Raw genomic sequence first — 27,188 nt, forward strand, 5'->3', positions numbered from 1 at the left:
TGTTCAAAAAAGGGAAATGGGGCAAACCTAGCAATTACAGCCTAATGTCGGAGGTGGAGAAACTTTTCGAGACAATAATTCTGAAAATAATTAACTGGCATTTGGAAAAATATGGCTATTAAATGCAAGTCAGCAGGCAAATCATGTTTTATTAACTTGATTGAGTTCTTTGAAGTAACAGAGAGGGTATTTGAAAGTCCCTTCTGAACTTTCAAAAGATGTTTGATAAAATACCATCTAATTGACTTACCAAAATTAAAGCTCATGGGATTAAAGGGACATTGGCAGTGTGAATACAAATTTGGCTACAGGACAGAGAGCAGAGATGTGATGAATGATTATTTTCATACTGGAGGGAAGTATACAATGATCTTCCCCAAGGATTGGTATTGGGACCACTGTTCTTTTTGATGTATGTTAATGACCTGCCGTTGGGTATACAGGGCAAATATTCAAAGTCTGCAGATAACAGGAAAATCATAAATGTAGTGAACAATGAGGGTTAATAATAGACTTCGGGAGGGCAGACACACTGGTGAAATCGGCCGGCATGCGGGTGATGAAATTTAGCACAGAGAGATACTTCTTTTAAAATGGAAAGAGGAAATTTAAACCAAATGGCACAATTTTAAAGGGGGTGTAGGAACAGAGGCACATGGGAAGGTATTTACACAAATCTTTGAAGGTGACAGAACAAGTTGAGAAAACTGTTAAAAAAGCATATGAAATCCTGGGCTTTATTGATAGAGGCATGGGGTATAAAAGCGAGGAAACTATGCTAAATCTTTATAGGACACCAGTTCGGCCCCAGCTGCAGTATTGCAGGCGCTAAATTTTAGGAACCATGTTAAGGCCTTGAAGAGGGTCCAGTGCAGATTTATGATAATGCCACCAGAGATAAGTGACTTCAGTTATCTAGGGGAGCTGAGAAGCTGGGTTTTCCTGGAGGAGAGAAAGTTGAGAGGAGATTTGGTAGAGGTGATCAAAATCTTAAATTCTGAATGGACTTAAGGGTAATTAAGAAAAAAACCAGTTTCCAATCAGAGAGGGGTTGGTAACTCAAGAACACAGATTTAAGACAATTGGCAAAAAAATGAGAGTTGGCATGAGGAAAAAAATTATGCAGTGATTTGTTGTGGTGTGGAACGCACTGCCTGAAAGGGTAGTGGGGGCAGATTTACTAGTAACTTTCACAAGCAAATTGGATATACACTTAAAAAAATAAATAGGGAAAATGTATTGAGCTATGGAGAGAGAATGGAAGTGGGAGTGCTTGGATAGCTCTACCAAAGGGATGGCACAGGAATATGGGCAGAATGGCCTTCTCCTTTGTTGTACCATTCTATGATTTCAAGTACCTTCTCTTCTAGGCAGGAGGCAATCAAGTTTAATTATCGCAGACACTTCAATAATGGAAAGGGGCAAGCAGCATAGATTGGACACAAGTACCCCTACCCGATGACAACCCAGGATTCAGAGTTGGCATTCCAGTCTCCACTTGGTCTCTGGAATGGGGCCTGAGCCCAACTCTTCTGCCTCAGGAGGAAGGATGCTACCACTGAGGCAGTGGTTACTCTGCCTGAACATAACTCCCTCACTGGATTCAAAGCCATTACTTAGAGACCATGGGTTGTATTTTCGATTGCCAATGGGGACGTGAGCAGCTGCTGACATGATTTGAAACTCACCTTGCTGGTGGATGACACTGCGTCCCGTTGCCTCCAAAGTGCAGCGCAATTTTCAAAGGGAGGGCCAAGGAGGGGCAGGGGGAAACAGGCAGCCCACTTGTCTCCAATTAATGTCCTAATAAGCTCCTTGAGGAATGGTTAACAGGCCAGAGAGGGCAAGAAGGCAATTTTCAGTTGATAAATCACCAAGCCCAAATGTTCTGATGCATGTTACTGCACAGTAGTTGCGTTCAATGTAGGCAAAGGTCTTCTTTTTAAAGCTGAAACTTGTTGGGATCTGGGGGATCTAGCACCACATTGAGCCTTTCATTTGGCTGTTTTATGCCATTTCTGTATGCAATGAGGCAGCTGGCCTTCTGAGGTGCTGTTTCCCCTATTCTGCAACTCAATGGCAGGCCTCATCCTGGCTGCTGTCTGCCATTGCTACTCATGTTCTACATGCAGCTTCCACCTCCTGATATGGGGAGATGGTGCCATATTGGTAATGCCATTGACCTAGTAATCTAAAGCCCAAGCTAATGCTCTGGGAACATGTGTTCAAATCTCACCATGGCAACCAGAAAAATTTTAATTTAAAAAATAAGGGGTCTCCAAGTTGAGACAGAGATGGGAAGAAATTTTTTCTCTCAGAGGGTTAGTTGTGACTCTTTGGAACTGTCTTTCCCAGAGAGCAGTGGAGGCAGAGTCAATTAATATTTTTAAGGCAGAGGTTGATAGATTCTTGACTAACAAGGGAGTCAAAGTTATCGGGGGTAAGCGGAATGTGGAGTTGAGGCCACAATCAAGATTCGCTGTGATCTTTTTGAATGGCGGAGCAGGCTTGGGTGGGGGGGGGGTGGTGGGCGGTGTGCAAATGGCCTACTCCTGCTCCTAATTTGCATGTTCGTACATTAGTCCATATGTTCGTATGTAACGCTCAGCGCTCCAGACGCATTAGGGCATTCACATTTAACAAACTGGTGCCAGGTTGGGATCCGGAAATTATCCGGGCCTCAGGTTCCCGACCCCAAACTGAAAATCAAGACCCAAATGCTTGCTGGATCTGCCTGGTGTTATCCTCATATTACTGGGTGAAGGGTCTTTTTCTTACACCGGCAAGGTGCACTCTAACCTGGAAGTAAATACCTTCTGCGCAGCCTTTCAGGGCCATCTCCAAACAGATGAACGATCTGTCATGACCAGTGACATGAGGAGTGAGCAGATTGCTCCATTCATCTCTGAGAGGTGCCTCTCTTTGTTAAAGAGTGCAAATAGGCCGGTTTCAGCAATTATTAAGGATGTAATAAAGTGATTCAGGTGGACACAGTTTCAGTGGGAGTCTGTATTTTAATGAAAAATAACCGGATAAACAGCTGGAAATGTGCAGTTAGATTTCAGGAGATAGCGTCACTAGTTCCCAATGTACCCAACAACATTTTCTAAACAAGTTAAATTACTGAGGGTTTCTATGCAGAGCCAAATGATACCTAATAAGAAATTATTATATTGTAATGAAGCTGCTTTAATTAAAGACAATGAACATTGTTTGAATTCACAGCTGTTTTTCATGATAAATAATAATTGTTAAATTTTTACTCCTACCAAGGGAAATGCATACTTTTACATTCACCTCTCTCCTTAAACTAATTCCATCATTTTCCTTGCACAATTAGGGGTTCTTAATTGTAAACAATCCATCCAGACTTTAATTAGAATGGAAGATGTGACATTATAGCAAATTGTACAAGCCTCATTTAGGGAAAAATAACATTGAAAAACAATTTTTTGTTTAGAAAGGGATTGGGAGTGAAATAGTAAAAGGGAAAAAAAATGCTTTTATTAAATGAGAAACCTGGATTAAGTGGTAAGATCCATGGTGCCAGAAAAAGTGAAGGAAAAGGCCTAGGCTACAGGACAGAAGTTTTTTGTGTAGGTCAATACCTGTTATACATCTAGAGACCCAGGGTCGGATTCCCAGATGTCCCATGAAGGGTCAGGAACCTGACACCCAGATAAATTCTGGATCCTGACCCATGTGTGGACTGCATCGCTCTCATGACATGATTTTTAAATAGCCTAATTGACCAGGAGGTGAGCTCAATGCCAATTAGAGCTGCTGAGTGCCCCCAGGAGCCAGGAGCTACGTGTCTGGCATCAGTGGCAAAGACTGGCAGCAGGCATGCTGGGGGGCTGTAGCCGCCTTGTTGACCATGTTTCCAGTTCCCTACCCCCATGCGGCCCTTTCAAAATTAGAGTCTATCCCCAGTGGGCGGGGGGGGGGGGAATCCTGACACTGCCTCGATGGCCGGGATTTTCAAAGTCCGCCCACACTGGGTCATGACCCTGCGGCTCTTTGAAAATCCCAGTCCCAGAGTGTAGGAAATAAACTAGAAAGGAGGAATGGCCTATTGTGCAGGAGGCAGCGCACTGCATAAAGAGAATCACATGGGGCAGGATTTTCTGCCTGATGGGCGGGCGGACCCGATCGCCACCTGCGATCAGGTTCTCGCCGCCATTTTACGTGTGAATCGCGGCTCCTGAGGAGTGGACGGCGGTGGTGGGACTGCAATGACAGCCGGGTCCAATGGCAACCTGGCGGCCTGTTTTAAAAAGCTGCTGCCTTCAAAGGCCAGTGGAAAGGCTCCCCAGAGCGCTGCTGGTGAGCAGGCCAGGCAGGAGGGTAGGGCAGGGTGGCACCGTGCCCCTCATTTTTCTGACGATTGCCTCGATGCCCTCCTCGAGGAGGTGGCAGCACAGCGGGAGGTGCTTATTCCCCAGGATGGGAGGAGAGGCCCAAATGTGCCTGGGAGGAGGTGGCGGAGATCGTAAGCTCCCAGGATGTGATGCGATGCACCTGGATCCAGTGTCACAGAATCACACAGTGCAGAAGAGGCCCTTTGGCCCATCGAGTCTGCACCGACATGTGAGAAACACCTGACCTACCTACCTAATCCCATTTATCAGCACTTGGTCCATAGCCTCGAATGTTATGATGTGCCAAGTGCTCATCCAGGTACTTTATAAAAGATGTGAGGCAACTTGCCTCCACCACCCTCCCAAGGAACGCATTCCAGACCGTCACCACCCTCTGGGTAAAAAAGTTTTTCCTCACATCCCCCCTAAACCTCCTGCCCCTCACCTTGAACTTATGTCCCCTCGTGACTGACCCTTCAACTGAGGGGAACAGCTGCTCCCTATCCACCCTGTCCATGCCCCTCATAATCTTGTACACTTCAATCAAGTCGCCCCTCAGTCTTCTCTGCTCCAATGAAAAGAACCCAAGTCTATCCAACCTCTCTTCATAACTTAAATGTTTTGTCCCAGGCAGCATCCTGGTGAATCTCCTCTGCACCCCCTCCAGTGCAATCACATCCTTCCTATAATGTGGCAACCAGAACTGCACACAGTACTCCAGCTGTGGCCTCACCAAGGTTCTATACAACTCCAACATGACCTCCCTACTTTTGTAATCTATGCCTCGATTGATAAAGGCAAGTGTCCCGTATGCCTTTTACACCACCCCACTAACATGCCCCTCTGCCTTCAGAGATCTATGGACACACACGCCAAGGTCCCTTTGTTCCTCAGAACTTCCTAGTGCCATGCTGTTCTTGAATACTTCCTTGTCAAATTGCTCCTTCCAAAGTGTATCACCTCACACTTTTCAGGGTTAAATTCCATCTGCCACTTATCTGCCCATTTGACCATATATCTACCTGTAGCCCAAGACACTCAACCTCACTGTTAACCACCCGGCCAATCTTTGTGTCATCCGCAAACTTACTAATCCTACCCCCCACTTAGTCATCTATGTCGTTTACATAAATGATGAATAATAGGGGACCCAGCACAGATCCCTGTGGTACGCCACTGGACACTGGCTTGCAGTCACTAAAGCAGCCTTCTGACATCACCCTCTGTCTCCTACAACTAAGCCAATTTTGAATCCACCTTCTCAAATTACCCTGTATCCCATGTGCATTTACCTTTTTTATAAGTCTCCCATGTTGGACCTTGTCAAAGGCTTTGCTGAAATCTATATAAACTATATCAACTGCACAACCCTCATCTACATTACTTTCTCGAAACGTTCAATCGAATTTGTTAAGCATGACCTCCCTCTGACAAAGCCATGCTGACTATCCCTGATCAAACCTTGCCTCTCCAAGTAGAGATGGATTCTCTCCTTCAGAATTTTCTCCAATAGTTTCCCTACAACTGACGTGAGACTCACTAATCTGTTGTTCCCTGGCTTATCTCTACAACCCTTCTTAAATAGTGGAACCGCATTAGCTGTTCTCCAGTCCTCTGGCACCTCCCCTGTGGCCAGAGAGGAATTAAAAATTTGGGACAGAGCCCCTGTGATCTCCTCCCTTGCCTCCCTCAGCAGTCTGGGACACAAATCATCCAGACCTGGAGATTTGTCCACTTTTAAGCTTGCCAACACCTCCAATACCTTGTCACTCCCTATATCAATTTGCTCAAGAACCTCACAGTCTCTCTCCCTGAGTTCCATACCTTCATCCTCATTCTCTTGGGTGAAGATGGATGTGAACTATTCGTTCAACGCTCTAGCGATGTCCTCTGGCTCCTGATGGGCCCTACTCTTCCCATCCATATACTTATAGAATATCTTGGGATTTTCCCTACTTTTACCAGCCAGAGCTTTCTCATATCCCCTCTTTGCTCTCCTAATTGCTTTCTTAATCTCCACCCTTTTCTGTATTCCACTCATGACTCCGCTGATTTGCTCCCCTTGTACCTGCTAAATCCTCTCTTTTCCTTCTCATCGTATCCTGAATATCTTTGGACATCCATGATTCTCTGGGCTTATTACTGCTTCCTATCACCCTACAGGGAACATGTTGAGCCTGTACTCTCCCCATTTCCTTTTTGAACGCCCCCCCACTGCTCTTCTGCAGATTTCCCCACAAGTAACTGTTCCCAGTTTACCTTGGCCAGATCCTGCCTTATTTTACTAAAATCAGCTCTCCCCCAATCCAAAACATGTTTTTGCAACTTGTCTATTTCTTTGTCCATAACAAACTTAAACTGTACCATGTTGTGGTTGCTATCACTAAAATGCTCGCCCACCACCACCTCAGCCACCCGTCCAGCTTCATTTCCCAGAACTAGGTCCAGCAATGCACCGTCCCTTGTTGGACCCTTTACAGTGTCGCAAGCACTTCAACGATCTGTTGAGCTCGGGAAGGGTGAATACCATGTGGCATTGGTCAATTAACCCAGCAGGTAGGCTTTCCCCCCTGGCACCCCCAGTGTCGTGGCTGCATTGAATCATTGACGGCAAGTTTGCTTCACTTGGTGGGCCAGCAGCTATTGCCCATGCCGAGGTCACCCTGAGAGGGTGGTGATGAGATGGGTTCTGCACCCGCAGCATGTGGTACACTGAGACCCACATTACTATTTTGGGGGCAAACTGGAGGAGCTGCACCCAGGCACAGTGCTGGAACTCCAGGACATGTCAAAGTCAGGGTGATGACATGCTGGGAGGGGAGCTTCAAGGTGGCATGGCACCAATCGATCTGCTGTCCTCTGCACTCCACGTGCTTGCGACTCCTTGCTATGGAAGGTTAGACCGTGTGGTGCCTAATGTGATGTAGGCAGCATTTGGCCAAGGGGGTGGGGAGGGGGGGTTGGAGACAGGTCTAGCATCTTTGTGTGAGTGTTCAACAGCTGCGGGGTGAGGAGGCACTGGAGCCCTGCAATGTCCTACTCTGGTTGGGGTGGGCCATTTGCGAAGAAAGTCCAGGTACAATTAGCACTAATCAATGCTCTTCTCTCCTTTTCAGGAGAAGAATGCGCATAATACCGCCGAGTAGGTGAGGACTGGCGGTGGACCGGCACAATTGGCAATTATGAGCCGTGTCATGCAGTAGGCCTTAGATTTGGAGAGGCGCCATGCGCCCAGGTCCAACAGTGTCGGTGAGGCTGGGGTGCCATGGGCAGGTATGTTTGCCCAGCAGTGAGGTCACCATTGTTCTCCCAGCAGCCATGGCAGTGCTGAATGTTCAGTGATTGCAACATGGCTTGGCCATTGCTTATGGAAGGATGAGCACATAATGATCTGGGGGAAAGGGATGCACATTGACATTGTCTCCACGTTAACTGATCATTTGTCCTTGTTCTTCCTTTCAGCATCAGTAGAGCAAGGCTGGGAGGAGGAGCAGCAGAGGCCCCCTCTCACATCTGAGGGTCCTGAAGTCACAGATTCACCAGCGTCACACTGTCTCTGCCAGGCAGACACCAGCGCAGATACTAGCACCTCCTTGGGAATTAGAACGTTGGCCAGTGTCCCTAGGCACAGCGGTGAGGGCACTTCACAGTAGCTGGAGGAGCTGGCAAGAGACAGAGAGTGCCCACGGCGCCAGCAATCGGAGGACTGCAGGGGACCAGGCACATGCTCAGTCGGTGCCTGATGTGCCTCTGGAGTCATCTGCGATGCAGCAAATGCAGGAAATGCAGCCGGGTGTGCAGGAACATCTGGTGGCGATACATGAGGCTATGCTTGGCTTGGTGTCTGTGGTGGAGGAATCTACGTAGACTATCGCCGATGCAATGAGTCTCATGGCCAAGCGCCATGTGTCCTCCATAGAGAGAGTGGCAACTCTCGTGGAAAGGCTCCTCCAGAAGACCAATCAGGGCTTTCTGGGGATGCGCTCTGACCTGCAAGCCCTCACATTGGCATTGACCTCAGCTGGTCAGTGCCAGTGCAGGAGATGGTCTGGACACCAGGTTTCCCAGCTCAGTGCCCATCCATCCATAGTGAGCAGGGAGGTCCAAAGCAACCTCACGTCAGCGCAGCTACTGCCTGTCATCTCTGCAGGCTCCTCTCAGGGCGCTCTGAATGAGGGTGGCAACTTCTCCACCCCTCTACCAGTGGCCATTGCATCCGATGAGGTTGTGAGGATTGGGGAGATGCCAGCTGTAGAACTGGCAGATCCCTCCCAGGTGGGGCCAGCACAGGCTCCATGGGCCAGAGGACGACCACCAAGGTCATCAATGCCAACAGAACAGCAGAGTCAGCTGGCTCTCTCAGATGCTACTCCCAGCAATGGGGCAGCACCAAGATGTAGCACCCAGAAACATACACATAAGGCACCTTAGGCACATCACATTTTTATCACTGGTACTTTTACATTGGCCTGCAGTGATGTCTTTATGAGTTGGTGTGATTTTTAACACCTCTGTCATTTTGTTTTCCTAAGTTTCTTTGGTTGTAACATTAAATTCAGACATGTCACCATGGCTGAGAGTGCCTCTTTTCTTCTGCAGATGGCTGGTTTCCAAAAATGTTGAGTGCTTTGTGGGACATTCAGCTTTATTAACAAGGCCCTTAGTTAATGTTCCTATCCAGGCAGATTTTGAACTCAGGTATGGAATATGTAGCCTGCAGCCCAGGCTTGTCCTTGAGGTCCACATAATACTGGTGTGCTAGCTGAAGGTTTGTTGGATGAAAGCCTCCCTGGTGTCCCTGCCTCCCTGGAGTATGCCCGGATCAGCGTCTACCCCCTCAGCATTTCCCTGTGCATGCTCATTCTCGGACTCACTGCTGGACTTATCGTGTGCAGCTGCAGACACTGTGTCTATATCTTCTTTGTCCACAGCGCCCCCCACCCCCCCCCCTTTCCAGCTCAAGATTGTGGAGAGCGCAGCATGCAACCACAATAAGCCACACACGATCTGGGGGATACTGAAGTGCACCCTCTGAGCGGCCCAGGCATTGGAAGTGCACTTTGAGAAGACTGATGGCTCTCTCCACCACAGCCCTTGTGGAGACAATGGCTCCTATTGTAGCGCTGCTCAGCTTCTGTTCTTGGATAGCGGAGAGGCGTCATGAGCCACCTTCTGAGGGGATAGCCCTTGTCACCCAGCAACCATTCATACAGCTGGGTTGGAGCACTGAAGAGCCCCGGCACCTGGGAGTGTCTGAGGATATAGGCGTCGTGGGAGCTGCCTGGGTACCTTGCACAGACTTGCAGGATCAGCATCCTGTGATCACACACTATCTGCACGTTCATGGAGTGGAAGCCCTTCCTGTTGACAAAAGCACCGGGCTCACCTGCTGGCATCTTGACGGCCACATGTGTCAGTCTATTACACCCTGGATGCAGGGGAAGCCAGCAATGGCCGCGAAGCCTCTGGCTCGCTGTGTCTGGCTGGCCCGGTCCCAGCGGAAGTGGATGAAGGTCAATGCCCATCTGAACAGAGCGTCTGTAACCTGCTTGACACAAGTGTGGTCAGCTGATTGGGAGACACAGTAAAGATCACCCACTGACCCCTGGAAAGAGCCAGAGGGCAGCTGTGACCTTTAGAGCCACTGGCATGGGGTGTCCACCTACACAGTTAGCGGAGATCTCAGGCCCTATCATCTGACACACATAGTTGACTGTCTCCCTTGAGTGGCAAAGCCTCCTTTGGCACTGCACCTCAGACATATTGAAGTAGCTGCTTCGCCGCCTGTATACCCTGGCAGCAGGACAGTGGCATCTTCTGTGGCCCTTTCCACCTTGGACTACCTCTTGGCACTGCACTCTTTGTGCTTGCATCTGTCCTCCCAAAGGTGGCTCCCCTGGAGGCTGAATGTGCATTCCTGGCCTCCTCCCACTTCTAGCCCTCTCTTCCTCCTCAGAAGAGGTGCCTCCAGTGGACAGTTCAGCTCCCATTCCCAGGCTAAGGGAAGGCTTCCTGAAACATTCAGGCCCAAAAAGGGTTCCTCACTGCAGAGTGCTGACCTGAAGGTTGTGAATCCAGACCAAGCAGCTGGTATGCGTTTTGAAGTATTGCAGATCACACAGGCAAGTATCAGTAATTTTGAAAAAATAATATTTGAAAGAACACACTCTCCACCCCAGTGAGCCCTCTTATCCCGCCCGTGGATGAGGTTTATACAAATGTGTTCACCCGCCTGCCCGTTGCGTCAGTGCATCGAACCGAAGATTGCATGGGCACCAAAAAATCGCCATCAATTGGCGCCTCAAGGGCCTTAAGTGGCCAGTTAATTAATGGCGGGTGTGCATCAGATATCATCACGCATCCGCCCAATGAAATATGGCGATGGCGCGCAGTGACTTCGGGACTCTCACCCAATGTCACCACATACCATTTTACATGCGGGCATGAAGGGTCCATCCCCACACGCCAACAGGAAAATTCTGGCCGTGGTGCAGGTCACGCTCCATCCTGTAGTCGATGCCAGTCATACAGGATGAGAGCAATAGTGCAGGAAAGACCCATAGTGTTGGACAACAGGAAAGGCACGTTATGCTGGATGAGGCGCATAGTGTACTAACATATCTGAAAACAGTGAAAGCAATGAATTCAAACAAGAATACATGAAATTGTCCATTCAGCCATATCAGCTTTTACTTCTACTTCTCTAAAAACAGAATTAATGGCTTGTGAGGAATTAGGGTAGATATAAGAGAAAAGGAGAGGGTTAAAGGGGGCATGAGCAACTACATTTTTTTTATTCATTCAAGGAATGTGGATTTTGCTGGCTGGGCCAGCATTTATTACCCATCTCTAGTTGCCCTTGAGAAGGTGGTGGTGAGCTGCCTTCTTGAGCTGCTGCAGTCCATGTGGCATAGGTACGCCCACCGTGCTGTCAGGAAGGGAGTTCCAGGATTTTGACCCAACAACAGTGAAGGAACAGTGATATATTTCCAAGTCAGGATGGTGAGTGACTTGGAGGGGAACTTCCAGGTGGTGGTGTTCCCATCTGTCTGCTGCCCTTGTCCTTCTAGATGGTAGTGGTCGTGGGTTTAGAAGGTGCTGTCGAAGGAGGTTTGGTGAATTTCTGCAGTGCATCTTGTAGATTGTACACACTGCTGCTACTGTGCGTCGGTGGTGGAGGGAGTGAATGTTTGTGGATAGAGTGCCAATCGAGCGGGCTGCTTTGTCCTGGACAGTTTTGAACTTCATGAGTGTTGTGGGAGCTGCACTCATCCAGGCAAGTGGGGAGTATTCCATCACACTCCTGTCTTGTGCCTTGTAGATTGTGGACAGGCTTGGGGAGTCAGAAGGTGAGTTACTCACCACAGGATTCCTAGCCTCTGACCTGCTCTTGTGGCCACAGTATTTATATGACTAGTCCAGTTCAATTTTTGGTCAATGGTAACCCCCAGGATGTTGATAGTGGAGGATTCAGCTATGATAAAGCCATTAAATGTAAAGGGGCAATGGTCAGATTCTCTCTTGTTGGAGATGGTCATTGCCTGGCACTTGTGTGGCACAAATGTTACTTGCACTTCTCAGCCCAAGCCTGGATGTTGTCCAGGACTTGCTGCATTTGGACATAGACTGCTTCAGTATCTAAAGAGTTTCAGGTGGTGCTGAACATTGTGCAATCATCAGCGAACATCCCCACTTCTGACCTTATGATGGAGGGAAGGTCAGTGATGAAGCTACTGAAGTTGTTTGGGCCTAGGACAGTACCCTGAGGAACTCCTGCAGTGATATCCTGGAGCTGAGATGACTGACCTCCAACAACCACAACCATCTTCCTTTGTGCTAGGTATGACTCCAACCAGCGGAGAGTTCTTCCCCTGATTCCCATTGACTCCAGGTTTGCTTGGGCTCCTTGATGCCACACTTGGTCAAATTTGGCCTTGATGTCAAGGGCAGTCACTCTCACCTCTCATCAGGACACTGACGATCATTGCAGAATTTGGCAGTGCCCATGTTATCTGATAGTAGTGTGGGGCCTCTGGCATAGATGTACAAAAAAATAAAAAGACCTCAGCTACTGGACTTCACACTTTAATCCTCCAAGCATTACATATCTCCCTGCATCCAGGCACCAACATTTTTTTTGAACTGTTGACTACTGGAAAGGCCCAATTTCCCGAGCAATGAATCCTGTGCCCTGTTACTATGTTGTGATAACTGGTCAGAATGAGTGGGCTATGGAGCAAGCATTCTTTCCTGGTGCTGTCAACATCTGTCATCAAGACAAAAAAAGGTTCAAGGGGACTCTCACACCTGCCTCAGGAACTGAAGATCCCTGCAGGATTTAGCAGTGTCTGGGTAGTGTGGGCATAGCAGGTTACCAACCTACACAATATCGCCCATTTCTGCCACTGCCCTGTTCTTCTGCTGTTGAAATCCTCATTCATATCTTTGTTATCACCAGGCATGACTATTGTAATGTACTCCTGGCTGGCTTCCCACATTCTACCCATTGAAAACTTGAGATCATCCATAAATCTACTGCCCTTGTCCTTAGTCCAACCAAACGCTGTCCACCCTTCATCCCTGTGATTGCTGACTCTGGAATACCCTCCATAAATCTCTCCACCTCTCCAACAAGAAGAGCAGTCTGCTTGATTGGCACCCCATCCACCACCTTCACCATTCACTCCCTCTAACAATGACACACAGTGGCAGCAGTGTGTACCATCTACAAGACGCACAGCAGCAACTCACCAAGGCTCCTTCAACAGTGCCTTCCAAACCCACAACTTCTACCATCTGGAAGGACAAAGGCAGCAAATGCTTGGGAACACCACCACCTGGAACTTCCCATCCAAGCCACTCACCATCCTGGCTTGGAAATATATCGCCGTTCCTTCACTGTCACTGGGTCAAAATTCTGGAACTCCCTCCCTGACAGTACTACGGGTGTACCTATAGCACATGGACTGCAGCGGTGCGAGAAGGCAGCTCACCATCACCTTCTCAAGGACAACTAGGGATGGGCAATAAATGCTGGCCTTACTACTGATGTCCATATCTTATGAATAAACAAAAACCCTTTTCTCCTTTAAGACGCTGATCAAGTTTTTGGTGTAATTTTCTCCTTTCATTGTTAATTATTCATTTATATGTGATTTTTTAAAATGAACAATCAATATAGCTGCAATGAATTTCCATTGGAAAATAATATTTGAATTGAATCAAACTGAATTGAATCTGATCTTTTATCTTCTTATGTGGCTTGGTGTCATATTTTGTTTTATAATGCTCCAGTGAAGCATCTTGGAACATTCTATTACATTAAAACTACTTGTATGAATACAAGTTATTGTTGAGTTGTACTATAGAAATGCAAGTCCTTTCTTTTCTTCTTCAGTTGCATGTTGACTTGACCAACTGAACGACTGAGGCGGGAAAAATAATTTTTTAAACTTACCCTTCATACAGGTTACATGATTCAATGCAAGTCCTGCCCCTACGGAAGAATCGGCACGACAGGCATTGGTTTGGGCCTGGTCCCCAGCAGCCATCATCAGAGCACAGGGGGTCACACATCATCCTGTCAGAAGCTGGGAAAGAAACAAGAATCTCACTCAGCAAATTGGCCCAGTTACCAGCATTTGTGACAGTCAACTTTATAACCAGTCTTCACCATTAAGCACAGTATTATACACATTGCCTGGGGCCTCCCCTATAACAGAAAGACATACCTCAAATTCAAAATACAAGCTAACAGAAAGTGTAGAATATAAGTTGTGAGGAAAATAAGAGTAAGAAACCGTGGGATACACCTTATACCCACGAGTGGCTGATCTAATAACCCATTAAACCAGCAAAGTCTCAAGTTATGGCCAGCGCTATGAGCAGCTTTGGATTCCTGTTCCATTGTTCCTCATTATAAATTCTCTTTTTAACCATGTAATAACTAAAACAAGAAAAGTGAGATTGGTTTCAAATGCAAACAAAATTGTTGGCTCGCAGCTGCTTCTTGCTCATAGGGATCTTTGTCAGTCACTGATCATAACCAGGCTTGAGACAAACATCACAGGTCTCAACAACATGTTGTACCCTCACAGTGATCTTTCTGTTGCCGTGGTAACACTACACTACACAGTACCCCCATCTCAGCTTTGTGGAGGGGATTAATTGGGGGTTATTGCTAATACTGAAGCAGAATGCATAACACAAGAAGGCTGGGCAGTTAAACAGCAAATGAATTTTAACACAGATCAATGTGAGGGACTTTGATAGAAAACCACAAACATTACCCATGTCTTAGAAAATAAAAAACTGAAGAGGATAAAAGAGCTAAAGGGAATAAACAAATCATTAAAAGCTGCACTGCAGGTCAGCAAAGCAATTACAAGTATTAACAAAGTACTGGGATTATTTATTGAGGTTTAGAAGTTATATTAAAATTGTAAGGGAGCTGGTCAGGTTACACTTAAGAGTTTTAGGCAGGGTTCAGGTCTCCATGCTGGGAAAAGGGCACAGGAGCACTCAAGTAGTGCAAAAAATATTTACAGGGGCAGAAAGATTGCAGCGATTAGGAAAGACCAAACAGGTTGGAGTTTTTTTCTTTAAGGAGAAGACATTGAGAGGGCCTTGAAAATAACGAAGGGTTGGACAGGGTAGTTGTGGAAAAAATGGTTCCACTTGTGGGAGAATCCAAACCTGGGGACCATAAATACAAGATATTCACTGATAGATCCAACAGGGAATAAGGAATCTTTACTGAGATTTGTTACAATGAGGAGCTTGCTACCACAGCTTAACTGCTTTCAAAAGGAAACTAGATAAGTACATGAGAGAAAAGGGCAGAGAATGAAATGCTGAAATTAGGTTAAGTAGAATAGGAAGAGACTCTGGGGAACAGTTGGGCTGAATGGCCCATTTCTGTGCTGTGCATATTCTGTGTAATGCAATTAAAAAATCATTTTGCTCATCACCTTCAGGATCTCTACTCAATTTCAGCAGGGAAGTGCTATCTACTGGTGGTCCATTGCAGCTTGAATTCTGATCACTTCACAATGCCTTACATTGTTGTGACCATGTCACAAGATAGATCTTCTTCATTCTCTTCCTGCCTAGAGACACATGAGGCATACTTATCTCTGCTTCCCTAGCTACTTCTTCCTGGAACAGGTTGTTAGCCTGTTGCCAGAGGCTGTTGCTTGAGGGCCACTACTCTGCATCAAACATATGGCTGACCAGGAGACTCTCCAGCTCTTACCACTTGCCATTGGAAAGATCTACAGATTGATAATCAACCTGTTTGGTCACATTATGGATGCGCCTTCGAAAGCTATCAAATCCTGGACTGGGACTCGAACGCGGAGCTTCTGGCTCAGAGGCAAGGACGTGACCCAATACGCCACAAGATTTCACTCCAAGATATATCACATGTCACTTAAACTTATCGACAGTGCTGTTACCAATTGGGCACTTTTGTACACTGACTATATTCTTGTATTCAATAATATTGGTCACTCCTGCAAGAGGGCCTCTCATTTCCCATGAGCCAGAATGAACCAATGCTGCTGTTAATAGAATAATGCAATTTTGGATGCGTGGAACTCCTGTTGTGACCTCGCATGTGACCATGTGTATTCTCCAGACTTTTCAGAAAGCATACAGAAAGTGAGATGAGGCACAAAGGTAAACCAACACACTGGTTCATTTTAGATTAAACGTGGAAGAGAATAGAATATATTCTTGACCTCAATTTCTTCCTGCATCTTGTTCCGTGAACATAATAAAAAACTAAGTGTGGAATCTGTGGAAATTCACCATTTTAAGCCATTTAATTCCTAAGCAAATTGTCTCAGATCGACAAAAATTGGCATGGCAAAATGAGTTCATGCCTGGCATGTCTCGGTTTGGTTGGTCATTTTACAATATAAAATCGCCAAACGTTTTGGTTCATGGTAATTGATAATGCTGCATTTTCTATCATTAGAAGCATAAACTAACAATACTTTTCTTAGGTGATACCATCAAAACCCAATTTATTACACAGGATATCTGTCACCAAACATCCCACAAAATACTGCAGATGTTGGAAATCTGAAATAGAAACAAAATTTGCTGGGAAAACTCCGCAAGTCAGGCAGCATCTATGGAGAGAAACAGAGTTAACATTTCGGCCTGAAATGTGAAATGTGAATTCTGTTTCTCTTCGCAGATGTTGTCTGGGCTGCTGAGTATTTCCAACATTTTGGTCTGGATCTTCCAGTCTCCGCATGGTTGTACCCCCGAGGTACCTCAGAATATGCGCTACAGGACCCCTTGGAAGTCCCAATGCAACCACTCTGCAAGAATTGCCTGGAAGTTTCAACTTCCGATGGGCAATTCCTCTGCATCTGGAACCCTCTAAAAAAACTCCAATTCTGAGTTGGAGTCAGAGACATCGGAAGGTTCCAATTCACTTACCAGAATAATTACCCAGAAATGTTAGAGAGGAAAAAATCCTGTCTAACTCCTGGGTAACTATACAACTGACACCCTGACTCTCCACTGACCACATTCTGAGTCCCCAACCCTCTGAACCCTCCCCCCCAGAATCTACGACACCCCAACTGTCTGACACCCCTAGACCCTCTGACTCCACCCCCACTGACTCTCCCCCAACCCTCTGATTCCCCTCTACCTTCCAACTCCCCTCTGACCTGACCTCGCCACTCTACCTGCCCTATCGCCCGACCCAGCTAGCACCCTACCCACCCTACCACCCTACCCACTTTTCCACCCACCACCTATCACCTGGTTCGGAAATCCAGGCGAGAAATGTGGAGCTCTGGCGCTGTGTAGATAAATAGGAGCTGAGTGGCAATCTGACAGTCATTGCCACTACTCAGAAGACTAGGCCCTTTTTGTTTCTGCACTGTGCCATTCTATGCAACATGGAAACTGAGTTTGTGCTCCTGTTCTAGTTTCTCTCTCCCTTTTCAAAGAGAACCCGTTTCAGTTGCAATTATTCAAAAGGCACATCCCTGCATTCATAAAGCCTAGAAAAAGATATTTAAAAGAACTGATATATAACAAGGTAGAATAAGGTGGAGAGAAACATGTGGATTAATTTTAACTTGACTCGCTGGCCAGAAATCCCACAGGAAAGGATGGAACATCAGTATTACATCCCACCCAATATTTCTCTGCAACAAGTAAAATTAGGCAGGGTGCAAGTAATGTTGCACACAATCCTGCAATTTCCCAACTGGTGGGTTCTGTTAAAATTATCCCACCCACAGAGAATGCCTTTACCCTGACTTACTGCAGTTCTGTGAATTTCTGTTGTTCTTTATAACGGGTTTCTGCAAGCTGGTTCTGAAGAGCACGGTCCAGTTGACTGTGTGATAATAGCACAGGTTGGGGTTGTCGGACACATACACATTGCCTGCACTGATTTCCACCAGGGACTGGAAGTGAAGGGATGTTATCCACTGTTGCTTCAGAATCAGCAGCGAGATCCCACTGCACAAGAGGGAAAAACACACTTTGTGGATTAGAACACACGGCTGTCACACATTACAGGACACACACAGCACCATTTTCCAAACTGTGGCTGGGAGCCTCAGGAAGAGGCGATGCCCATCAGAAAGTAGTGGGTGCGCTGCCCATCATTTAACATCCCATGCCCATGATTCTTCAGCAGGTGTAGCCAGTGGGTGAGATTCTACACCAGTTGCATGCCTTCAGAAAACCTCTTTGCTCCCTTATAGTTTTAGCTCAGTTTTCATTTGTTGTAAATATGGTGCTTATCAACGAGAAAATTGAATGCAATGCCACACGTTGAGCCGCCAGTGTCAGCATCAAGCTCCCATCTGCCCCACTCCAAAGTCTCTCAACTCCAGTCTCAGAAATGCAGTCCCAGTTGTACCAGTGGGTCATTTGACCACACCAGCCTAAGGGAGGCTTCCAATATGGAGTGAGTTAGGGACAGTTTTGATACCGTGCTCACTAGGAACTGGATAAAACCGTACCTTCTTCCACCTCTCCTCATGCTCCCAAACATACAAAAAAACACCCACTGATTCCACATACAATACTTATATCTGAGGATAATTTTTAATCCAAATTCCAGGAGTGACCAGTTACCAACCCATTGCACCATTCCCTTTTTGCTTATCCTGAGGAGGTACACATCACTGGAAAGGCCAGTGTTTATTGCCCATCCCTAGTTGCTTGGAAACGCTAGTGATGGACCACCTTCTTGAATGGCTGCAATCCGTGCAGTGAAGGTTGTCCCACAGTGCCACCAGTTAGGGAAATCCAGGATTTTGACCCAGTGACAATGAAGAAACAGTAATACAGTTCTAAGTCGAGGTGATGTGCAACTTGGAAGGGAACTTGCAGTTTTGGGAGCTGCTGCCTAAAGTAGCTTGGTATTGGTAGTATGCTCTTATGTCTTTTTTTTGTGTGAAAGGATTTGGTTCTGGTAGGAAGTCCCTGTCAAGAGGGAGCATTTCACTCCTACCAGTGCATATGACATTGATTGTCTGTAACCACAGGATCTACAAGCCCATGGTGAATAATTGAGATGCAAAGCTGGATGTACATGGTGTGATCTCTTCTATATTCCTTTGAGAAATGCTAAAAAAAAACCCTGCAATTAAAGCAAGTACTGTAATTAACTGAATTGCGAAAGAAAATACATATTGTGTGGAAGCTTGCAGCCATCACACCCCATCTCACCAGTTACTGTCTGCATCATTATTTTAACAGCGTGTAACAGCTCAGGGCATTTCCAAAAGGCAACATGTCAGTTTGACATCAGACAGAGTTCTACAGGGTGCACGTGTGTTGGGGCAATGTAATGATCTCATTCTGCTGGCCAGTTTACTAACTTGTAATTAGCCACTCAAAGCAACTGGCAGGATGACATGGGAGCTTTAGAATACAAATGTCGAGTGATTCCTTGGAGCTAAAGGTTTGTTTATGGCTTCCCCTGACCCATATAGCTTACAGATACCCTTCTGTTAAGGAAGGCTGAATATGGAACATATGGAAAGCCTGTCATTTTTTCTCCCTTCCTCAAATGATTAGTGTTGCCCTGGGATCACACTTGTAGAACCTTACTTGGCAAATACTTCATGTGCTTCTTTGCAATACCCTTCTCTGCTATTTTAATGGAGCTGCTAATCCATTAATCATAAATGCTTGGAGCATTCAAAAACTAATATGCATGACATAATTTCAATACTGAGTGGTTCTAGAGGGAGTGTGTTAGAATATCATCCTTTCAGTTAGAAATCAGCAAGTCTTCTCCCTTCCCACTGCTGTGAGTGAGCGAGCCTGGGCCAGCTTACTCTGATTTGTCCTGGAGGACCCAAAGACTTACAAGAACCTACTTGACCCCTCATGATATTGCACACAGGAAATCAGTGCCTCCATTGGCAGGAGGGTGTAATTACAACATAACAAGTTTACCTTGTTTGCATTGTAAATGTGGGCATTAGAATTTCTCATGGAAATGCTGATGGCAGGTATGGATGAACTTCTAATTTTTAAAGATACATTAAGCCTTGGACTGTTAGTAAGTTATCTTCTATTTTATTGCTACTCTACTACTGTTCATTTCTCTTGAGTTTAAAGTTCTTATTTCTCCTGCAGTGCAAAAAATGCAACCAACCCACACTTTTCCCTCCACAACCTCACTTTGATGGGATAAAGAGTTATCATATCATCTCTCACTCTAACTCATTCTTTGGAGGGTCATTAAAACTGTGAAACACATCACCACCTTCCTCTTACCTCCAGTGCAGCAACCCCATGCCTTCCTTTCCCCCTCCATTCTATTAGGTTTTAAAAATTAAGCATGGCATTACCTAACCAAACTAACCCTGATTTATTCCCTCTGTTTTTAGTCTTTTCATCCCCAAGGTGATGTGCTGAGGCCCTTGAGGCTGAGAAATTGCTGAATGCTGTAATAATAACATATCCATGGTGGCTCAGTGTAATGATCTCACTGGCAACAGCCCCAAAGGTTCATGAGAACTAAATGTGCAAAAGATAAAGAGCATAGTAATGTCCATAGTAGTGTCACTGTAGAAGCATCCAATGAAACAGAAAGATGCAGTGCGGGGTCCAAAAAGATGTTTGGGTAGCTCAGCTAGAAATTACTCCATTACACATAACAGGGTAGAGTATGAGATGAGGGGTCAGACAGGATCTTAGTTTAGCAACTCATTTGAAAGTCGACACCTCTGCCAGTGCAGCTTTGGAGTGTCAGCCTGGATTCTGGGTTCGAGTCTCTGGGGTGGCATTTGAACCTTCGACCAGGTGGCTCATGGGTAACAGCACTGCTAATGAATGTCAGCTAACTACGCAACAAACCTGATCTGGGACTGCTACACATGACAGGAGGAGGGAAAATACCAAATAGCTAACCAAAAATTAGCACTACTTAAAAATAGCTCAAGGAACTTTTTAAAATTTTTGCCAGGATATGTGCAACATCAGCAAGGCAGTATTTGTTACTCAACTCCAGTTGTCCTGACTATACTGAATTGTGCTGGACAGGCAATGCATTAGGGTAAGCATGACAGGTGCCCTTGCAATTTTATAACAACCTGGCAGCTTTTACAGTCACCTTTCACAAATGACCAGATTTGTTGCATTTAATTTCACAGTTAGACAAAATAGGATTTGAATATACTTCTGGATTGCTAGTCCGGGACCATAACCACTAGACTCACCCTCACAGAACTACAGAAGCAGGTTGCATATAAATTATGATTAAAGGTTCAATATACCTGTACAGACTTCGGCCACCTATTGTCACCAGGTTAGCAAACACATTGAAATCTGTCATATTTCTTGGCCATGACTGAATATTCAAAAAACCTAGTGGAAAAAAAACAAAAATAAAATCAAGATCCTTGATTATTGCGTTGTAATTGTGTGAGGGATGCTCAGGTCGAATGTGCAATCTGGTAGTTAAGCAGACCAGACAGCAACTCTACTACTTCTCTACTACTTTCCCTGTAAATAATACTGATTATGATTATTTTGTGCTAAGGCCATCAGCTATAATGTAGTCACAGAGCTGAAAAAGCATAAGGATTGAAAGTCAGTGGATACTGGTCATACTGCACTGTCATGCCATTCAGTAGCACAAAGCAGGATGTGCAATTGTATTCTTGGAAAGATAATGGATAAGTGAGTGATCACAAGCTCCATGAAGGTGTGCAACAAAAAAAAAAGCTAGTGTAGCAGGAATTAGAAGAAGTAAGTTCCATTTCATTTGTACCGCCATGTGCAAATGACTGTTAAGTCATATTGCATTGTGACTGTGCCCTCCATTCATATGGAATGGTGTTCTTAAGAAAATAAATGAAACAAAATGGATTTTCATGCAATTACTGAGATGGTGAAGGGAATCATGGAATTATAGAATGATAAAGCACAGAAGGAGCCTATTTAGCCCACTGTGCTAGTTGCCCAATTAGTCCCATATGCTTTTTCCTCATTATCCTATGTATATTTTTACCCTTTATGTATTTACCAATTTCCTTTTGAAAATTACCATTCATTCAGTCCGCTTTTTCCAGCTCTTCAGGCAGTGCATTCCAGATCATGACATGTAAAATAAATGTTTTCTCACATCATGTGGTTCTTTTCCAATCACCTTTAATCTGTGTCCTCTAGTTACTCCTGTGACTTTGAAAGACAAAGTGTGCTCCAAACCTGGGGAACCTTCTACAGCAGTGATTCTCAAACATTTTCACCACAGTTCACTTAGGTGGGGCAAAATACACCACCCTCCCCCTCCCCCTCCCCCTCCCCCTCCCCCTCCCCCTCCAAACCCCCATTCCCCCAGTGGACCATCTACCAGTCCAATCACACTTGCTTTCACTTGCCACTGCAAAAACACTCATCAGAATTAATGGGAAGAATGATGTTGCTTTTGATGAGGCATCAATGAGGTGATGTCTGGTTCCAAGCTTGAGAACTTCAGTCTCATGTCAGGCTCCATGTCCAGCCAGTTGCTTGTCTTTGTTTTCAGTCCCACAATGTTAATATCTTGTCAATTACATTGTTAAGGTTTGCTAATGTCAATTACATTGTTACGGTTAAAAGAAACAGGTGATGAATATTAATTGTCTTTGACCATATATATATAGGAGATAGCTGGGACACTGGGCTGTGTTAGAGAAGAGCTGTGAGACTGAACAAGTTAATAAACTCTCTCAATAAAGAAAAGTTGTGTGTCTTGGTTTCAGCCTCATCAACCGATTCAGATCCTATTAACACGCAAGTGTTGAAAATCCAATTTTGCTGTTGCATTTTTTTGTTTGTTTGTTTCATATCTTCATGCACCTCTTCCTTTTGTGGAATCATGGGGAAGTGTTGGAAAGATCAGCAGGCTGATCATCAACCTGCTGAACCGCATCATTAACACCTCTTCCATGGCCAACAAGTCCTGGAGTGAGACTTGAACCTGGAGCTTGTGGCTCAGAGTTATAGGTGCTACTTACTGAACCACAAGACCTCACTAGTTGTACATTGTAAAAGTAACATAAATCTAGTTTATGAAACTGCTTTGTCATTGTTCACATTGCTGTTATTTTTTCTCTCAGAGGGTTGTGCGACTTTGGAACTCTGCCTCAGAAGGTGGTGGAGGCGGGGTCATTGAATACCTCTGCTAAGGCAGAGGTAGATAGATTCTTGTTAGGCGATGGAGTCAAAGGCTATTGGGGTTAGACAGCAATGTGGAAATCGAAACACAAGAGGATCTGCCATGATCTTATTGAATGGCAGAGCAGGCTCGAGGGGCCAAATGGCATATTCCTGTTTCTATTTCTTGTGTTCACGCTATTGACAACTTGTGCCACACGTGTGGGAGTCGGTCCGGTTGTGTTGCACATCAGTGACTTGGATTTTGGACCAGCCAGGTGGACCACAGACCACACTTTGGAGCTACTGCTATAAAGGAGGTAAAGCTAGCAATTTCACTTCCTTTGGAGAGACTATTTTTTGTGAGTGATAGTTTCCTATTGAAAGAGGTTGCAACAAAAACTTGAATCAGTATATGATAAAACATCGCTGCAATCTTATAACTAAAGACAATTCCAAGATCCATAAATCTTAAAGACGGGAAAGGCTCAAAAACCAAGGGACATGAGTGAAAATTTAGGGAATTTAGGTGGAAGAAGGGATTTTTTGTCCAAAGAGCAATAGAAGGTGGGATTTTCTGGTCCCACCCACCACAGGACCAGAAATTTCCGCTCGAAGTCAACAGACCTTTTGCTGGTCCATTAAATTTTCCATCCCGCCTGCAACGATTCCCATGGCAGATGGGATGGAAAACCTAGGCCTCAGTTACTAAGGAAGATGAAAGTGGTTAGTATTAATGGGTTAAACACATGATTTGATACATTTCTGCAGAAAGAATAGATTGTGAGATATGGTGAGATGAACCAATGGAGTTCATCAATGAAAAGGTCATTCTTTTCTTATGGTAACAGGACTGTCATTGTGACACAAGTTGCTTTTGAAAGAGTGTAAAGCTGATGTTAATTATTTAAGAGTAGAAGCCTGCTGGGTTTTCACTACCTGTTATCTCTCGGACTGTCCGGAAGACGTTCAGCTTTTCTGGATCCAAAGCAGCAATATTATGATAGGGGTCACTGGAAAGAGAGAAGAGCCAGTTTCATTCAACAGTTGTCTCACATAAAAAAATTCTGATAAGCTGGCAACAACAAGAGCTTGCATTTATATAGCACTTGTGGCATGGTAAAACACCCAAGGCAGGAGAGTTACAAAGCAAAATTTGACACCAAACCACAAAAGGAGATAATACAGCAGATAGCCAAAAGCTTGGTCAAAAAGGTGGGTTTTAAGGAATGCTTTAAAGGAGAAAAGAGAAGTAGTCGGGTGGAGAGGTTAGGGAGGGAAATCTAGGGCTTAGGGCCTAGGTAGCTGAAGGTATAGCCATCAACGGTGGAGCGATTAAAATTAAGGATATTCAAAAGGCCAGAATTAGAGGAGTGCAGATGTCTCGGAGAGTTGTGGGACTGGAGGTGATTCCAGAAATAGGGAGGCATGAGGCCGTGGAGGGATAGGAAAACAAGGGTGAGAATTTTAAAATCAAGGTGTTGTCTTACCCGGAGCCAATGTAGGTTAGTGAGGGCAAGGGTGATGGATGAATGGGACTTGGTGCGAGTTAGGACATGGCCAGAAGAGTATTGGATCGCTTCATGTTTCTGGAAGGTAGGATGTGGAAGGCCAGCCAGAAGCATGTTGAAATAGTTAAGTCTAAAGGTAACAAAGGCATGGAAGAGGGTTTCAGCAGCAGACTGAGGCAGGAGCAGAGCCAGGCGATGTTATGGAAGTGGAAATAGGTGGTCTTAGTCAAATCATGGATATATGGTTGGAAGCTCATTCCGGGGTTGAATATGACACCAAAGTTATGAACAGCCTGATTTAGCCTCAGATGGTTGCCAGGGAGTTGTCAGAGAATGGAGTTTGCTGGGAGTCTGAAGACAATGGCTATATTTAGTTAGGAAAAATTTCTGCTCATCCAGTACTGGATGTTGGACAAGCAGCCTGACAATTAGAGGCAGTGGAAGGGGTTGAGCGAGATAGTGGTGACGTAAGCTTATGTGTGGAAATTGATGCTGTGATTTTGGATAATCTCACCGAGAGGTGGCATGTCAATGAAAAATAGGAGGGCACCAAGGATAAATCCTTGGGAGACACCAGAGCTCACAGTCTGTTGTGGTAAAGATTCATGTTATTTCTGAAAGCTTCAAGTTATCTCAGCACAGCTAATCACACCCCAATTGAAGCCATATCAGGTATAGTTCACATCTCACTGCACTTATGGTGTAATTATTTGCTTTTACTACTTGCATTTATATAATACCCTTAATGTAGTAAAACATCCCAAGGTACTGCACAGGAGCATTTTCAAAAGAAAATTTGTCACTGAGCATCTCAGGAGATATTAGGGCAAGTGACCAAATGCTAGGTCAAAGAGGTAGTTTTTAGATAGCATCCTAGAAGAAGAGAGGTAGTGGGCTGGCAAGATGCAGAAAGCAAATTCTACAACTTAGGGACTAAGACCTGAAGATAAATGGTAGAACGATCAAAATCAAGCATATGCAAAAGGCCAAAAGTGGAGGAATGCAGAGACCCAGAGGGATGTAGGCCTAAGAGAGGTTACAGAGATAGGTCAGTTTTTTCTAAAACTATTACAAACAGAATGGTAATCCATTCACCATGTAGCCTTAATGCGTTGGATGCTTTATTTAAGCATTGTAAACCAATGTTGTCTTTAAAATATAATTGTGTTGCTACATTTTTTCCCAGTGCACTCCGCTTTAAATTTTTTAATGTTATTTATCACAGAACAGACCTGCAGGATATCTTTTAGACTGCTGCATGGCTGAGCACCTACACAGCTTAGCGGGAACATCACAGTAAACCATTCACACAATGCTTTCACAAGTAAAGCAATCTCTATTAATGAATTGTGATTTTTACTAGCTTCTGGTTGCAATCTGCACCTGGATTGATATACCTGACCATCCCCAACTTACCCTTCTTGAACTGCTGCAGTCCATGTGGTATAGGTGCACCCACAGTGCTGTTAGGGATAGAGTTCCAGGATTTTGACTCAGTAATGGAGATATATTTCCAAGTCAGGATAGTGTGTGGCTTGGAGGGGAACTTCCAGGTGGCGGTGTTCCCATGTGTCTGCTGTCCTTGTCCTTCCAGATGGTAGTGGTCATTGGTTTGGAAGGTGCTAAGGAGCCTTAGTGAGTTGCAGCAGTGCATCTTATAGATGGTACACACTGCTGCTACTGTTTGTCAAAGGTGAAGGCAGTGCATGTTTGTGGAAGGGGTGCCAATCAAGCCGGCTGCTTTGTCCTGGATGCTGTCAAGCTTCTTGAGTGTTGTGGGAGCTGCATTCATCCAGGCAAGTGGGGAGTATTCCATCACACTCCTGACTTGTGCCTTGTAGATGGTGGACAGGCTTTGGGGAGTCAGGAGGTGAGTTACTCACTGCAGGATTCCTAGCCTCTGACCTGCTCTTGTAGCCACAGTATTTATGGAATATGCTGTCCACATTTTGAGACGGTGAAGTGATTTGTTATGGTCCAGATCTCATTGCTGTAAGTTTTTGGAAATTTGAGGAAAATCCAACAGGCAACGAAGGAATCTTCACATGCGAAAGCAGGCAAGCAGTTTGGCATCAAACATTTTAATTTAGTCTCATCTCTCGCACTTTGGTTAATTATTTGTTTGGTGTAGTTTAAATATCAACAACCATCATTAATGTCACGTAGGAAGCTAACAAAATATGACCAATAATGTTAACGGCTCAAAAACAGCCCTTAACATTAGCCAACGACAAGTGAAAACATGCATTTACACTGCAAGTACAATGGGAAAAGGACTAGTAACTTAAGTTATGGGTATATAACCTCTACCACCTAGAAGGACAAGAGCAGCAGACAGATGGAAACACCACCACGTGGAAGTTCCCCTCCAAGTAACTCACCAACCTGACTTAGAAATATATCGGCATTCCTTCACTGTCGCTGGGTCAAAATCCTGGAACTCCCTTCCTAATAGCACTGTGGGTATACCCATCCCACATGGGTTACAGCAGTTCAAGAAGGCTACTCACCACCACCTTCTCAAGGGCAATTAGAGATGGGCATCAAATGCTGGCCCGCATCCCATGAATGAATTAAAAAAATACTTGATGTTGCTTCTCTTGTAATGAAGGAAACAAACCATGTGATGCAATTAATGTAGTTCTGTTCCTGTGTAAACTTCATACCTGAATTTCCA

The 27,188-nt window shown here is 45.2% G+C and overlaps 1 protein-coding gene across 1 annotated transcript in view; it reads right to left on the minus strand.

The window, feature by feature from the left end:
* LOC121285134 (receptor tyrosine-protein kinase erbB-4-like) overlaps positions 1-27,188 on the minus strand; it is a 1,067,779-nt gene that overhangs the window by 350,019 nt on the left and 690,572 nt on the right. The window contains exons 10-13 of the mRNA XM_041201314.1: positions 23,940-24,013; positions 21,137-21,227; positions 17,656-17,855; positions 13,819-13,951 (exon numbers count right to left, since the gene is read on the minus strand). Of these exons, the coding sequence (XP_041057248.1) occupies positions 13,819-13,951; positions 17,656-17,855; positions 21,137-21,227; positions 23,940-24,013 (498 nt within the window). The remainder of the gene's footprint in view (positions 1-13,818; positions 13,952-17,655; positions 17,856-21,136; positions 21,228-23,939; positions 24,014-27,188) is intronic.

Source organism: Carcharodon carcharias, chromosome 12 (assembly GCF_017639515.1).
Source record: "Carcharodon carcharias isolate sCarCar2 chromosome 12, sCarCar2.pri, whole genome shotgun sequence".
Lineage (NCBI taxonomy): Eukaryota > Metazoa > Chordata > Chondrichthyes > Lamniformes > Lamnidae > Carcharodon > Carcharodon carcharias.